The sequence below is a fragment of the Thalassophryne amazonica genome, chromosome 2, assembly GCF_902500255.1.
Source record: "Thalassophryne amazonica chromosome 2, fThaAma1.1, whole genome shotgun sequence".
Lineage (NCBI taxonomy): Eukaryota > Metazoa > Chordata > Actinopteri > Batrachoidiformes > Batrachoididae > Thalassophryne > Thalassophryne amazonica.
Window position 1 is genome coordinate 69,387,534 of NC_047104.1, and position 18,068 is coordinate 69,405,601.

Here is an 18,068-nt window from a genome sequence, read left to right on the forward strand (position 1 = left end):
ATCATGAGGTTTATGTCACATTAAGAAATCCTACTTTACAACCACACTGCAGTCATTGTTAAATCATCTGTTGCATTTATAATAAATATTTGTATTTATTTACAGTGTCCATTTTTCTGGTTGAAATGAGATATAAATAATCTACCAGACTTAAAAATGTGCACATTTCCATGCTATTTTATTTCTCTAAAATTAAATGTCCAAGGTTCCTTATGTTAAACAAGAAATCATCTAATATGAAAAAACAGGTAAGTTATGGTTTTAATTTACAGATGAAGAAAGGTTTCTAAAGAGTCTTATTTTTTTTTTTTTTACCATTTTAATTACAAGTGTTCTAAACTTTTTTACAGAATCAGAAATTAATTTTGAGGTAAAAAAAAAATTTGGAAGGATTTTCTTCAGAAAACTGCAGTGTAGAAATGATCAGTTCTGTGGCACGTCTCTGCCACTGATCTGTATATAACAGTGTTTTATACAGATCAGTGGTTTCTGCCACTGTAATCCTTCGTGTTTTGGCCTGATGCCTCGTTTCTATTGGACAGCAAGAAGCTACGTCACAGCCCAGAGAGGCGAAAGCTGGATTGGGTTGAACTTTGGCTGCGGCAGCCTAATGACAAGCGGCAATGCACACTCCCGGCAGAAGCGTCTCGTCAAAAACAGAGCTAAAGCAACACTTTTGCCGTGTAAAAAAAAAAGCGACGTGTCTCATTGAAAATAATGCTTTTTAGACCGATTTGCGACGCTTCTGCTGCGGCTGATGCCTCTGGTGTGAAAGCAATCTGAAAATAAAACGTGACATTAGTGCACCGCTTAAGTTTTATCAGCTAATGTTAGCTTAGCCTTTAGCTGCAGGATGTTGACTCAATCACATTTTAATAAGTTTTTGCAGTACGCACACTGATTACATTTCAGGATCACATATGTTTGGCACAAGAGTCCGCAAATTTGCAACACAGAGTCGGAAAAAGAGGAAACTGTACACCTTACTTTTGATTTGGAAGTGAAGATTGTATAAAGAAAAGCTTGCTGAGGGACAAATTAGTCCAGAAAAAAGCATAATCCAGCTATGGATAACTTTCAAAGTGTCATGCACGTTGGCACCATAACACGGAGTTACAGAGCTGCAGCAGCATAAATCAGGCCTTAAAATTAATTAAATAAAATCATAAATTGTAAATTTGATAGCTTAACTATTTTTATATTTATTTTGAGAGTACCTGTACCTGGATGTGTTGCTGTATGTCGTTAACTGATGAAAAAAAATGTTGGAAAAGGTTCATTCATGTAAGGGTTCAAATGAAACTGTGCTGCCCCATTACGTGGAGACACTCAGGGATAGTTTATTTGGTATGCTGTTACAATATAAAGTGCCTTGGGGTGACTGGTTGCTGTGATTTGGCACTATATAAATAAAATTGATTTGATTTAAACGGACTAATCATGAAACTGGGAAAATGTTTGTGGGAGCAACGGAGCATGTGTGTGCATGAGGTCAATATGCTGTGAGCTCAGAACAGTGCACACACTGAAATTAAAAAGCTAAGGCGCACCTCCGCTGACAGTGTGTGACATTCACAACTTTACACGCGGGTTTATTGACAAATACTGAACACAGGAAGCCAACTGGGGCCTGTTAAGAAGCTCTGCAGCTCTCACCATCAAGCAAAAGTAAAAAAAACAAGTCAATAATAACAGCAAAAAACATATTTCAATACGCACACACCCAAATGTGGCCATGCTGGATATGTTCGGATCAATTACACAAATACACTAATTACACAGCAAGCAGCCAGCCATCGCGCGCCATGCCAGCCTCTAGTGTGATGTGCATTTGCGCATCACATGTGACGTGAACATGTGTGCAGTCAATAGCTCCGATTACATATCATGCTTTAATGTTGGAATGTGATGTTCCTGGATGATATTCGTATCATTGCGTTCCACAAAGGTGGCATAGCTCAGCTCAAGGTTAACAGGCACACTCCTGACTGATCGGCCAGCTCCTTCTGAAATACCCTTGTTGCCAGGAAGCACAGCATGGTCAGCATCTGTGTGGGCACAGACAACCCGTGGCTACTCGCCGTATTGCACTCTGGGGCAACCGCAGTTCTGCGCGCTATCCCAGTATCAGCGGCCTTGGTAATTGACAGTCTGAGACAATTATCGTCATTTGCAAGAAAATGCTCACTGTTTCCTGATATACGCTCGCGTTGGAGTGCATCATTTGCAAGGTCCTGTAACAACACGAGTGCAGCCACTGTTCGTGCCACTGCCATTTTACACATCTCTTTGTGCATGCTTTTATGTCCATCCATATAATTGCAAACATAATTTCAATTTATTTTCCTTTATATAACGCCAAATCACAAGAGTTGCCTCAAGGTGCTTCACACAGGTAAGGTCTAACCTTACCAACCCCCAGAGCAACAGTGGTAAGGAAAAACTCCCTCTGAGGAAGAAACCTAAAGCAGACCAGACTCAAAGGGGTGACCCTCTGCTTGGGCCATGCTACAAACAAATTACAGAAAGAATTCGCAGAACAATTCACGGACGAATATACAAGAATTGCTGTTGGTGCACAGGACAGGAGGGTCGCCAACACAAATACAACTCTCATCTCTGGATGGAGCTGCACCTTAAACAGAGAAAAAACAGAATCAGGCATCAGAAAGACAAAAATACTGCATAATTTGCCAGCATTAATCAACAAGAAAAACAGAAGAAATACTAAGGTGATCGCCGGCCACTAGCCCTAAGCTTCACTAAAAGACCCAGAATTTAGATAAAGTCGAGGCCGCGGCCCGCTCCAATTACTAATAACATGCATTAAAAGAGTAAAAAGTGTAAAACAAAACTGTACCAGTATGCTAGCAATATGAAAGGGAAAAGAAGTGCGTCTTAAGTCTGGACTTGAAAGTCTCCACAGAATCTGATTGTTTTATTGACGCAGGGAGACCATTCCACAGAACAGGGGCACGATAAGAGAAAGCTCTGTGACCCACAGACTTCTTATTCACCCTAGGGACACAAAGTAGCCCTGCACCCTGAGAACGCAAAGCCCGGGCCTGTACGTAAGGTTTAATTAGGTCAGCTTGGTAGGGAGGTGCCAGTCCATGAATAATTTTATAGACTAGTAGCAGAACCTTAAAATCTGATCTCACTGGGACAGGAAGCCAGTGAAGAGATGCCAAAATGGGTGTAATGTGGTCAAACATTCTGCTTTGTGTCAAACGTCTGGCTGCAGCATTTTGAACCAATTGGAGAGCCCTAATGCTAGACTGCGGTAAACCAGAAAATAGAACATTGCAGTAGTCCAATCTAGAAGAGATGAATGCATGGATCAGGGTCTCAGCATCAGCCATAGACAGGATGGGACGAATCTTCACTATATTTCCCAGGTGGAAGAAAGCAGTCCTCATAATATTTCTAATATGGAGGCCAAAGGACAATGAAGGATCAAAAATTACCCCAAGGTTCCTCAGTTTGTCAGTGTGATGTATGACACACGAGCCTAGACTGAGTGTTAACTGGTCAAATTGATGCTGATGTCTCACTGGACCAAGAACCATCATTTCAGTCTTATCAGTTTAAAAGTAGGATGTTTCTAGACATCCAACTTCTCACTGCTGCAAGGCAATCTTCCAAGGATTTTATGTGAACGAGATTACCAGCAGTTATCGGCATATATAACTGAGTATCATCTGCATAGCAGTGAAAGGTAATCCCAAAACGCCGCAAAATGTGCCCAAGGGGTGCTATATAAAGGGAGAAAAGCAGGGGGCCTAAGACAGACATGTGGGTGTATTAATTGCTCATCACTGTGTTGCTGATGTGCACATCACTCTGATGACTTCTTGTTTTCACAAGAAGGCCTTGGTAATCAAAATAGATTTAAGAGCCAATTACCGTCATTTGCAAGTAAATCTTCGCATTCTGTGAATACAGACTCGCATCGGATTGCACCATTTGCAAAGTCCTCTAACAATGGTAGCCCAGCCATTGTTCATACCATTTTACGCATAACTTTGCGCATGATTTTATGTCCACCCATATAACTGCAAACACGTGGGTGTGTTAATTGTCCATTAGTGTGTCTCCAGTGTGCAAATCACTCTGATGACTTCATGTTTTCACAATATTAACGGTTCCCACCATCACCGGTATGTGTCGGCAATGGAACAATAGCTGTAGAGACGTGTATGCCAGCCAGGATTTTTGCATGATGCTGTTAAGATATCTGTGCCAATTCTTTATTTTATGTTAGCTATCAAGTATTTTTCTGTGTTATTTGTTTGGAAGTTCTGAGAAATATAAGTTAAGTTTCACTTCCATCATATTGTATGTCCAAGTTTCAGACACAGGGAGATCTCCCCCCGTTGGTGAGAACAAGTAACATTAGAAATGTGAGACTAAACCACACCCATTGTTAACGCCCACATTGTATAAAAGTGTTGTACAAGCTACTTCGTGTGCCTTCACAAGATGGACACTATCTGGTTTTTGTTGTGACCTTTAATAAACTAAAAATGAGGAATACAATGGTTTGGTTCCTGGTAAGGGGCAGTAAATTACATGAAAGAACCAGGTACAAATAACAACGCACCGCACATTTCCACAGTCATTTCACTTTTGATACATCTGAACATTGGTGTGGAGACAGACGTACGCCATGTTTTTGTGCATATGCAGCCTTTGTGTATGAGGCCCCAGGATGCTTTATGTTGACGTTTTTGTCAGGCTGTGATGATGAATCAGACTGAAATGAACAAGTAAGATGAAGACTTTATCTTTACTCCGTGTGAATAGTTTTAATATTTGAAACAGTCTGTTTGCATGAGGACTGCAGTGTTCAGCCAATCAATGGATAGCATTAATGGACATATTTCAACTCATGAGTAAATTACAAGAAAATTGTCTCAGCAGTCGCATAACTTACCTACAATTTATGTCCCGCATATGCAGGACCCATGAGTCATACGCTGGCATACGTCAAAGATATTGTGCATGCCCAAAATTTTTTAGATAAGATCAGACTTTATTGATCTCGCAGTGGAGAAATTCACATTACATCAGCTCTTAATAAACACACAAGATGAGTGCGAGTAGAAGAAAATGTGCATCAAACAGCGTGTGCAAAGATAAGCAACAATAATAATAATAATACTTGTAACAATACAAAATTTTATAGATTTTATATATTTTGAGGTACTCTGCATATTACAATGTATATCAGCATGCTTCAACGTGCTCTTAACTTATAAAAAAAAACAAAAAAAACCATAACTTATTAGACGTACGCCAGTGTTTTTAATACAGGCAGCAAATGCTGGCTAAGTCATCAAGGTGTGACAGGGGTGTTAAGATAAAGTATGTACATCTGTTAATATGTTAAGTCCAGGAAGGATGAGGATCTAAATCCTGAGGAAGGCCAGCTTAAAGCTGAATGGCCTTTTAATAAAAGGTGAACAAAAAGACAATCAAGGCTTCTGCAGTGATGAAAAGCTGTTGCTATTCCTTCCACGTAAGAAAATAACAGATGTATCCATGCATATTAAATTATTTTGCCTCGCCAATCATTGGTATACACAAACTGCTAGAGATCAAGGTCTAAGACTGTGTGAATGCTCAAATAAAATTTTGCTAAACATAAGGTATTTATGTAGGCTATAAAACATCTCATACTGCTCCTTGAACTGTTTTACACGATGCAAACTGACTACACTTAGCAGTCAGCACCCACCATGCATTGGGAAATGGTTCTGTACTGGAATTTCATGTTCACGTTATCATGGGCACAAGTGTGAGTAATACAATATATGAATGGAGTGCAATTCTATATCCTCCTTCTGGCCTTATGGCTGGCAGGAGATAATAAATCTAATAAATAATGTAACAATAATTTAATAGTGGCTAAGGTGACAGGCCCGTTGCCCTTAGACAGGACACTAGAGTACGGGCAACAGGTCTGAAATGACTGAAGCAAATGACCAAAGCTACAGAAATTTAAGGGTGAAGGAGTCCAGAACTCCATGTGTCAACACTTTGTTTTGTGAAATTGTGCCTACAAACCTGGTGACATATTGAAAATCCACTGACAAGATACAGTTCATGCTACGTACCTGCATTTCTCGTCTCATTGGATAAGCCCAATCCTATAAAAAATAAAATAAAGAAAAAAATTAGGAAATTATATCATGGACAGAAATTAAGAGAAATAATGCCACGTTGCTTGTTTGACCTAAAAGCAGTCAACAGCATTTCAATCACCACAAAGGGTGCATAGCTAACTCTTAAAGAAACAGTTATACTTCCTTGTTGTTTTTAAAAGTCTTGATTCCCCCCCCCATGGAATTGACAAGGACAATGTGTCCCATGGTTAGGCTGTTTAGGTGTTCACTTGCAATCACGGATCAAACCCACTACGATGAATAGACAACTTATCTACAGATGACAATCAGGGGCCTCATGTACATGGCGTACGACCATCTTCCTGCCAATGTTCAGATGTATCAAAAGTGAAATGACCGTGGAAATGTGTGGTGCATCACGCAAAAAGCCTGGCTGGCGTACGCACATTTCTACAGCTACTGTTCCACTGCCGACACATACAGGTGATGCTGGGAACCGTTAATAGTGTGAAAACATGAAGGCATCAGAGTGATTTTCACACCAGAGACACACTAATGGACAATTAACACACCCACGTGTTTGCAATTATATGGGTAGACATAAAAGCATGCGCAAAGTAATGCGTATAATGGTATGAACAATGGCTGTGTTAGAGGACCTTGTAAATGGTGGAATCCGACGCGAGCGTGTATTCAGGGAATGCGAGGATTTATTTGTAAATGATGATAATTGGCTCATAAGCAGATTTTGATTACCAAGGCCAGCTGTGTGGGACGGAATCAACCGAATGTCATTCAGATACATCACATTCCAACATTAAAGTGCAATTTGCAGCGAGGGCCGGTTTCCCTAATGTAATCTGAGCTATTGACTGCACACATATTGCTATAAAGATGCCATCAAGATGATTTCTTTTTTTTTTTAAATAGTAAACATTTACATTCCATCAATGTTTACATCATATGTAATGTGCAAATGCACATCAGGCTAAAGAGTTGCACGGTATGCAATGGATGGCTGCTTGCTGTGTGAATAGTTTATTCGTGTAATTGTTCTGAACGAAAGCCAGCGCAGGCAGATATGGGCACGTGCGCACTCAAATATCTTGTTTTTGTTCTTATCAATGTGTGATCTTTTTCTTTATGGTGAGACTGGAGCTGCAGCGCGTATGGCATGCACTCGGTATGAATTCTTTTCTGTGTTCAGGTTGTCTGATTTGACGGCGTGGGGAATCCCACCTCGAGGGCCTATTTGCATAGATTTGCATGTTTAAATAGGGCATGGCCAGGGCGGAGTTCGGTGCATATGTTCTTAATTCCACGTTCAGTGGGATGTACACACTAGGCACGTGGAAATTAATCGATACAAATTGGTATCTAGACACAAATGCGCGGAATGCGAGTGTATGATTCATTCAGTGTGCATTGATTCAATTGACGGGTGAAATCATGATCGCATTGCTCACTGGATGCTTGCATTGATTTTTTTTCTGAGGCACACTGAATGCACCATCCCTGCTTTGCCTTTTGTTTTGAATACGGGTGGAAGCCAGAAAGCACATTTCTACCACAACAAAATGGAGGTCCGCGAGCAGTTGAAGATTTTTGATGCACCTAAAACATTTAAGGGTGATTCTTAGACTACGGGCACTTATTATGTCCTTTGATCATATTGTATGAAAAACAGAAAAAAGGGGAAATTTCACACTTTTATAGTTATCTTTACAATGAAAGTGTGTTAAGAAATTTGTTCTAGTAGTCTATGATAACTTTTTCACCTTTTTTCAGCATCACTATATGCAAATATTGCCATTTGTGCTTGTCCCACACCCAGACTTTTGATCTTCAATGATAAAAATGAATGGTAAAGAAACGTTTTTTCTAATGTTTTAAAATATCTCTGAATAAAATATCAGTAAAATAATCAAAACATAATTGGGGTATTCAATGTCATACAACTGTTGTGATTTTTTTAAACAAAATGTAGTTGTCCCACACTATTGCCGTAATTTCCACCACAACACTGTAATGTCCCTAAACAGTTTGTATGAAAGATTGTTTGGGTAGTTTCTATGGAGATAAACAGTGACAGAGCACATGTATATAGCGCCAAATCATAAACAGTTGCCCCAAGGCGCTTTATATTGTAAGGCAATGGTGTGGTGGAAATTACATTTACAAGGCCAATAGTGCCCGTAGTTAAAGAATCACCCTTAAATCAGGCATTTGGAGATACTTTGGCTGTTTTAAAAAAAGATTGGAAACTTCACAAGATGCAGGTCATTTGTAAAGCTGTCCTCCCCTTAAATGAGGCCTGCCCACTGGCGTATACACTTAGCCACGTCCCTCGTGATGCGAAGCAAGGCAGGGGTGCTGCTCTTATTTATTTCTAAATCTAGGTTTAGCTTATTAGCTGTTGGGGGTCACAAATATAACTTGTTTGACCATCTGATTCTCTGCTCTGCCCACAATGCTACATATTGCCAAGGTCAGAAGAATAAAAAAAATCAGCCGTATTACTTTGTCACTGTATATAGGCCCCATGTCCCATATTCTGAATTCTTAGATGAATTTGGTGCATTCATCTCTAACTTGTCAACAAGTGCAGATAACATTCTGATGATTGGTGACTTTAACATTCATATAAATAAGCCTTCTGATCCCCTTTGCAAATCATTTATTAGTGGAGCAGATAACTGTAACAATCGTTCATTTCTGGAAACAAGCACCAAAATTGGCACACATACTCCTTAGACATTACTCCTTTGTAAAAGCGTGTTAGCCATCTAAATTTTCAATAGGCAGCCAGGTAGTGGTCAACTGAAGAATTACACAGGGGTCAAAATTTACAAATGGTCCAATGACACTGAAAACTATACCACATTATTTGTCTGATCACAAAGATTCCAAAAAGGTATAGTTTGTTATGGAGTTATGGGGTAAAAACAGCAAGAATGGTGACAAAGGTCAATTTCAGTTTGTACAGGGGTCAAAAGTTAAAGTTGCTCCAATTTTAGTACAAAGTGTTGCAAGTTATTGGCTGTACTAGTAGGATTAATAAATGGAATAGTTTGCACCATGTGTCATGCTGAGTTATGTTACAAGGTAACATATGTTACATGTCATAGAATCCAATGGATGTTGACCTTACTGGACCTTTACTTTGGAGACCAAGCATTCAACACAGTCAAAACTATTCCATTTATTAATCCTACTAGCATAACCAATAATTTGCACTACTTTTACCAAAATTGGAGCAACTTTAACTTTTGACCCCTGTACAAACTGAACTGTACAAATTGAAATTGACCTCTGTCACCATTCTGTTTTTACCCCATAACTCCGTAACATTCAGTCACAGATAGTCCAAACTATACCTTTTAGGAATCTCTGTGATAGACAAATAATGTAGTATTTGAAATTTTGACCCCTGTGTAATTCTTCAATTGACCCCTACCTGGCTGCCTATTGGAAATTTAGGTGGCTAACGTGCTTTTACAAAAGAGTAATGTCTAAGGAGTATTTGCACCACATTTGGTGCTTGTCTCATCATTTGAAAGATTCCTCTGTAGATATTCTGCTATCTGCTTCACTATATGGAAATTGTGGATGTATTAGGATTTCAGCAATGCATTCAGGATTCGACGCACATTAGTGGAAATACCCTGGATTTGGTTCTCGCATGTGGTATTGCTGTCAGGAATATTGACATCATGCCTCTTGCATCGGTGGTCTCTGATCACTCACTTATTAGGTATACAGTTTCGCTGCCGTGTTTAGTGGAACAACAACCTTATTTATCACTACGGCAATGCATCAACTCCTCAACTACAACTGAACTCAAAGCTGGACTGCCTGATGTCTTAGCTTCACATTTGGAAAATGCCCAATCAGTAGACAGTCTTGTGGATAGTTTAAACTCAGTGCGCAAAACTACACTTGACATGATTGCGCCACCTTTGTTAAAACCATGCCCCCCCCCCAAAAAAATACAGTCACCTTGGTGCAGTGATTACTTGTGTGACCTCAAGCATAAGGCTAGAAGTCTAGAACGGAAATGGCGTTGTTCAAAATTAGAAGTATTCCACCTTGGGTGGAGTGATGCTATCTTAGACTATAAGCATGCACTACTGCTACAAAGCAGACCAATAACTCTGATTTGATCAACAAAAACAAGCATAACACAAAGTTCTTGTTCAACACTGTGGCAACACTTATACATGAACAACCACCTGTAGTTCGCTCTCCTTTTACAGCACAAGAGTTCCTGGATTACTTCGAGAAGAAAATAGAAGACATTAAGTTAAACATATCCCAACATGCCTTAACCCAGCCACTACAAATATGGGGTTCCACAGGGGTCCGTCTTAGGCCCCCTGTTTTTCTCCCTTTATATAGCACCCCTTGGGCACATATTGCGGCATTTTGGGATTACATTTCACTGCTATGCTGATGATACTCAGTTATACATGCCAATAACTGCTGGTAATCTCATCCACATAAAATCCTAAGAAGACTGCCTTGCATCATTGAGAAGCTGGATGTCTAGCAACTTCCTACTTTTAAACTCTGATAAGACTGGAATGATGGTTCTTGGTCCAGTGAGACATTGGCATCAATTTGACCAGTTAACACTTAGCCTAGGCTCGTTTATCATACATCACACTGACAAAGTGAGGAACCTTGGGGTAATTTTTGATCCTACGTTGTCCTTTGACCTCCACATTAGAGATATTACAAGGAGTGCTTTCTTCCACCTGCAAAATATAGCGAAGATTCCTCCCATCCTGTCTATGGCTGATGCTGAGACCCTGATTCATGCACTTGTCTCTTCTAGATTGGACTACTGCAATGTTCTATTTTCTGGTTTACCGCAGTCCAGTATTAGGGCTCTCCAATTGGTTCAAAATGCTGCTGCCAGATTTCTGACACGAAGCAGAAAGTTTGACTACATTACACCCATTTTGGCATCTCTTCACTGGCTTCCTGTCCCAGTGAGATCAGATTTTAAGGTTCTGCTACTAGCCTATAAAACTGTTCACGGACTGGCACCTCTCTACCTAGATGACTTAATTAAACCCTACGTACCGGCCCAGGCTTTGCCTTCTCAAGGAGCAGGACTACTTTGTGTCCCTAGGGTGAATAAAAAGTCTGTGGGTCACAGAGCTTTCTCTTATCATGCCCCTGTTCTGTGGAATGATCTCCCTGCATCAATAAAACAGTCAGATTTTGTAGAGACTTTTAAGTCCAGACTTAAGACGCACTTAATTTCCCTTTCGTGAGGCTAGAATACTGGCATAGTATATTTCCATGCTTTTTACTCTTTTAATTCATTTGATTAGGAAACCGCGCGGGCTGTGGCCTCAACTTTATCTAAATTCTGGGTCTTGTAGTGAACCTTAGGGCTACTGGTTGGCGAACACCTTAACATTTCTTCTGTTTTTCTTGTTGCTTAATGCTGACAAATTAAACTGTATTTGTTGTCTTTCTGATGATTGATTCTGCTTTTTTTCTTTTTTCTCTGTTTGAGGCTCCATCCAGAGATGGGTGGTATCTGTTCCGGAAACCATCCTGTGCACCGGCAACATTTCCTGTATGTTTGTTTTGTGAATTGTTTTGTAATTTGTGTGTGTAGCATGGCCCAAGCAGAGGGTCACCCCTTTGAGTCTGGTCTGCTTGAGGTTTTTTCCTCAGAGAGAGTTTTTCCTTACCACTGTCAATCTGGGGTTTGGTAAGGTTAGACCTTACTTTTGTGAAGCACCTTGAGGCAACCTTGGTGTGATTTGGCGCTATATAAATGAAATAAATTGAAAATAAAATTGAAAGAATGCTGTGCTGCTAAATCATACGGCCACTGCTGCTCCATTCGGACATTCCTCAGATTGTAAACCTTCAACAAACTCTGGTGAGAAAAGTATCTCAAATTACTTTTGCCAAGGCAGTCAATGAGTGACTCACTTTAAGTCACTCATTGAAAGTGATGTTGTCTGACTGTACTGTTTAAGTTCTAACAGTGTGATGAAGCAGGTTCCACATATGAGGGAACTGATTCCTGTTCCATAATGTCAAATCTGGTAAATTTGCTGCTTATAAGGAGTAAAACAAATCCTCTGCCTCTAGTAGAATCAGAAGAATACTATAATACCATACTGAATTGCAGCTTCTTATTTTCCATTTAAATTTTTGGTATAATTTCTTTGCATCATGTTGAATCGCATCGTACCACACCAAACTGCATTGTATCACACTGTGAGGAATTGAATCGCCATCAAATTGCATCGAATCAGGAACAGGGGTGAATCGTATTGTATTGCACTGCATCGTCAGTATTGTTATGTATCGCTATATGTATTGTATGGCTGGTAGTGTATCGAGATGCATAACGAATCATTGTCAGTGATGAGATTCACACGCCTAGTACACACGGAACATGCTTGGATTCATGCGTACACACTTTGATAGGCTACAGCTGGATATTTTTGCTCTTACACCAGTTTCTGGGTTGTGGCGTATGCCATGTTTCAGTAGGAAATCCATGCAAGTCTTTAGTAGAGAAGCTTGAATGTTCGACTGGACTGGGTTGCTTGACGTGAGGACGTTTTGCTTCTAATCGCAGAAGCTTCCTCAGGTAAATTTCTTGCTCTGGTAAGCTGACTTCTGTCTTGATTCTTGTAAAGAAATTTCTTCTTCTCTGCGATTAGAAGCGAAACGTCCTCGCGTCAAGCAACCCAATCCAGTCGAACATTCAAGCTTCTCTACTATGGAAACCACCTGGACAACTGAGAGCCTACACAGAAACATGCGAGTCTTTGTACATGAGACCCATGGAATTAGATTTCAAGTATCTACGGTATCTACAGATGCGTAACAATTATGCCCAAAAAATATCATTAAGATTTAAACACTGAAGAAGCCAGTGCAACAAAATGTCACACAAAAAAGTGTTACACTCCTGACACAGTAACAGTTCTGTCACACAGATGCAGCCATGTTAAGACAAATATGTCCAACAGTTATTTCAGATGAAAATAAATTAGAGGCACAAGGCTATTAAAATAACGTTTATCCAAAATTTTAGGGCACAGCCTAAAACTTATTCTCAAAATATGTATTGAAATTAAGTCAGCTTTTGGACTACTTAAGCTACTTTCATCATTCAGAAGTACTGGATTTATGAAGACCTTTTCACCTAACAATCTGGATATCTGCTTTAAAAAATTATATGTGGCTACAGGTATAAAACCAGTGTCACATATGGTAGTAAACTCCATTTGGCATCTCCAGTGTTTTCACTGGGGATCACCATAGCGGTTCTACATCACACATGGCTCTGTGATCTGCATGTTAGTTTTACGCCAAACGCCCTTCCTGACGAAACTCCATACTGGAGAATGGACACCTGAAACTTTTACAGAATGTCAAAAGCTTTTGATAAGACAGTAGTTTTAAAAATTTTATTTCAGAGTCCAGTCACACTTACTGCCAAATGAATAGATGAAATATGTTAATGTAAATGAAAGATTTAAAAAAACGGTGAGAAACGAGTCACTTCACGTACGTATATGGCTAATGCTAGCAGGATAGGCTACTCGGGTAAGCCAGTTAATTAAGAGGTTTTAATCAAAAAGACAAGAATATTTCGTGTATCGACATTAGTGGAATATGCTAAACTGTGGGGATGAAGGGACGACGACAAATAATGCTGAGCTTAGCTGAAAGTAATGACTCTGGTTAGCTACGGTTAGCCACACAAACATCGTAACACCGGGTATCACGCACACACCAGAAGCTCCTCTTTGTTGGCGGGCAGAGACGGAAACTGAAGTTTGTTCTCCTCGTCCATTCCGCAGTCTGAGCGGGAACCACCAGCCCACACGGTCGATGATCCTCACAGATGGGTTAGCTGGACAACAAGTGCAACATGTTCTGAGGCTCCGCCATGATGACCCGTGACAGGCATCACTCATGTGAACGCAAGCCAAAAGACAATTTAAGGGACCGCAATAGCGCCACATCGCGACTGGAGGTCACTGCAATAATGAAACTTTCATTATACTGAAGACAAGGGGAAAGGAAATTACTTTGAATTTAATAATTGGGTTGTAAATAAAACATTCCTAAAACGCCAAATATATCCACTAAACTATTTTTCTTCAGTTGAACAATACATTTTCAAACCCAGAAATGTGCTTGTATTGTGAATGACTTCACATCTTCATAAGAATGGTTGCACATACAGACAGACACAAACACTATGCCATGTCCCATATACCATGTACATATAGTGTCAGACAGAAAACTGTTCCTTAAATACCAGTGCCACAATGAATCAGTGTCTTATGCTATGCTATGAATTATAATATAAAGTGAAATGTTGACCTCAAATTTGTCCTGTGTTTTGGATAAATATGTCCACATTTCTCCATGTAATGTGGAGTTGTGTCAGGAAGGGCATTCGGTGTAAAACCTGTGCTGATTCAACAATCAGATCCACCTCAGATTTGCTGTGGTGACCCCAAGTGCAAACAAGGGAGTAGCCGAAAGGGCTTTCTGTATTGGATACATATACCCTCAGTTCATGTATCTTGGCAGTAACATTGCTTCCACAAGTAGAGACATTCAGCTCTGTCTCAGTAAGGCCTAGGGAGCCCTTAACACCCTTGACAAGGTCTGCAAATCTAATCTGTCTCCTGACCTGAAATGCAACTTTTTGGGGTCACCGAGTCATTCCTGGTCTATAGATCAACTACTTGGACACTGACTGCAAGGTGCAAGATCAAGGTCAGTCACTGAACTCCTCAAAGATCCTAAAGAGGTACATATATTGGTATACCTGTAGTCAACCTGTGGAAAGTTACTGTAAGTACTCTGTTGGCCTGGACGGATGCACACATGGTCAGACAGGGAGCATTTCTATGTCCCCTGTTGAAACTGTAGGCTGAACTTTGAAAAGAGGGTCCTAATTTGGGCTCCCATTTAAAAAAAAAAAAATTAGTTCATACAAAAATCACCAAGAATGAAATGTACAAACTATAAGAAAGCAAGGAAAACAAACATCAAACCAGTATTGACAGTAATGAAAATGTCACATTTAACACTTAAAGTTTCTGTTTCTAAACTGATGTGCACAAAAAAAAAATTGTTCTGCGATCTGAGAAAACAAAATGAACAAACAAACAAACAACAACAAAAAAAGAGCAAACCTGCGATGTTGTGTGGCTTATGTATCATCCCATGAACAGTTGTAACATGAACAGCTGCTATGTACTAAAGCACCAATGTGAAATGGGAACAATTTGTGACACTGTGAACTGTGCACATAATTGGGTTATCCTAAATAGAGATATTATTATTATTATTATTATTATTATTATTATGCACAAATGTCACTGTTGAGAACAGCATATGTTCCTACATCTTAAACCAACTTACACAAATCATATGCAACATATATACTAGCACATTACCCATGGGATCCACTGGATCTATATTGAGTTGTGTTTATAAAATAGGTAGCTAACAGTTTTCAAAGGTGGTAAAAAATTATTCAAAGTTTCTATAATGAGTTGGAATGGCGTGTGAATCCAAAATGTTTTTAGAGTCTTAGACCTTAGGCCACAAAAGTTTTTAGAAGAAGAACTCAACCCTTTTATTTCCTGTTAATTAAGTGATTTTTTAATGTTAATTTACTGTTTTAATGTATTTCTAAATTGTTTAGGTTCTTCTTATCATATGCACACTATTATTACTATTATAATTCCTCCTCCTGGCATCCGTCCGTCTGCGGGAGACGATGGTGTAGCATCTAGTTTGTTTTTTTGCTTGTTTTTTACACTTGTTCAATTAAATTTTAATTTACTTCATTTATATAGCGCCAAATCACAACAAAGCTGCCATGAGTAAGGTCTAACCATACCAGCCCCTAGAGCAAGCACATGGGCGACAATGGTAAGGAAAAGTCCCTCCAGTGATTTGAGGAAGAAACCTCAAGCAGACCAGACTCAAAGGGGTGACCCTCTGCTTGGGTCATGCTACCAACACAGTTGACAATACAGATATATACATGAAATTTTTGTCTGTTGTTTCTATCTGCACCTGCACGAATGACTTATCAGTACAATACACGAATGGCAATCTCTGCTGCATCTGCTACACGTGTACTGTGATGCCTGCTGAGGCTGCTGCTGTTGCACCTTCCTCCGAGCTTGCTGCTCAGCAAGGCCTTGGTTCCTCCTGCTCAGCCCTCTGTGCACCTGTTCTGACAGTAAGGTGCCAGGCTGCATGGTCCTCTGCACACTGCTGCCACATGTTGACATTGATGCTGCACATTTTCATATCCTTCTTCAAGACATCATTGAAGCGCAGGCATGGTCAACCAGCCAAACAAGTACCCTATAATTATTATAATTATCTATATTATAATACCAAAGTGGCCTCTGTGTGTATATGGCTTTGATCATGCAAAAAACAGGGAGAGCTGGCATTTGCTGTTTGGCATACTTATGTATTTTGGGTCAAGGATGTATGCTGTGAAAATGGAAAGTTGATAGGACTAATATTTTTGGAGAAATTAGCAATTTTAGCTAACCAATATACAATGGATGTTATGCTGCAATGCACCATGGGAGTTAGGGGTTTAAATGTCATTATTGTGGTTCATGTTAGTTTAACAGTGTTGTTAGTGTTATTGATTTATTGTGTTTTTTAGTTCAATTAATTTAGTCAGTTTAGTTAAGTGTTATGTTGCTATTATCATGAGTGAGTTAAGTCTCATGTTGGCACCATGAGTGAAATGTGTAGTGCATTTAATGTCTTCTGCCACTGTCTCTGGTTGTCAAATTAAAAGCACCTGTGTACAGCAGAATGCAGAAATGGAAATAAGTGTTTTCACTTTGTTGTGTCATCCATGTATTTTTAACGTATTTACAAGTATATTATGTACTTACATTGAACTTGCTAAATAAAATCACTCACATTTTTAATATAAAGAAGATTTACCGCCCTCTGCTAGAATGGCGTCTGAGTCCAGAAAGTAGTTAGCAACATCTATTGTTCAGTGTTGTTAGCTAATATTGCTAATTTCGTCCCAAAAATTGTCCTATCAACTTTCCGTTTTTGCAGTGTTCATCCTTGACCCAAAATACATAAGCATACCAAATGGCAAATGTCAGCCCTCCCCAGTTTTTCCGTGTTCAAAGCCATAGCCATATGCACGCATGCACATATGCACACAGAGGCCACTTGGCTATTATAATATAGATACTTTATTTATCCAGTAATTACCTCACTACAATCATCTGCACTCCTGTATATATCTATTCATACACTGTTGTATATACTGATACTGTCACTGTAGACATCTATTTATACATTACTGCACATACTCCGCAGCACGGTGGCTTAGTGGTTAGCACTGTTGCCTCACAGCGAGTAGGTCATGGGTTCAGTTCCCGCCTGTGGACTTTCTGTGTGGAGTTTGCATGTTCGCTCCGTGTTTGTGTGGGTTTCCTCCGGGTGCTCCCGCATCAAAAGACATGCGGGTTAGCTGGATTTGAATCTTTAAATTGTCCGTAGGTGTGTGAGTGGGTGTGACTGTTTGTTTGTCTGCTTGTGGCCCTGTGGCCCCCTCGCCTCACGCTCTATGACTGCTGGGATAGGCTCCAGCCCCCCGCGACCCTTGATTGGACTAAGATTGTGAGTGTGTACATACTCCTATTTGTCTAACTCCTAACTGTTTATGTTACTCGACTGCACTTGGTATTTAATGCTTTTTTTGCACTTCTGGTTCGATATCAACAGTATTTCACTGGCTCTGTACCTGTACTCTGCACAATGACAAAGTTTAATCTAATCTAATGTTATTATGTACACTCCGGTACAATAGGGGGTGGTATGCATTTAAAATAGTTTACAATCGCTAGAGGCGAAGAAGAAGAAGCA

The 18,068-nt window shown here is 39.8% G+C and overlaps 1 protein-coding gene across 3 annotated transcripts in view; it reads right to left on the bottom strand.

The window, feature by feature from the left end:
* Positions 1-14,112, bottom strand: part of styx (serine/threonine/tyrosine interacting protein) — a 44,878-nt gene extending 30,766 nt beyond the window's left edge. For 2 of the 3 annotated variants that reach the window (XM_034187419.1, XM_034187404.1), the window contains exons 1-2: positions 13,912-14,112; positions 6,120-6,152 (exon numbers count right to left, since the gene is read on the bottom strand). In XM_034187419.1, coding sequence (XP_034043310.1) covers positions 6,120-6,152; positions 13,912-13,971 — 93 coding nt within the window. In that variant the 5' untranslated portion in view covers positions 13,972-14,112. The remainder of the gene's footprint in view (positions 1-6,119; positions 6,153-13,911) is intronic. The other variant, XM_034187412.1, reaches the window with a different exon arrangement.
* Between the last annotated feature and the right edge of the window lie 3,956 nt (positions 14,113-18,068).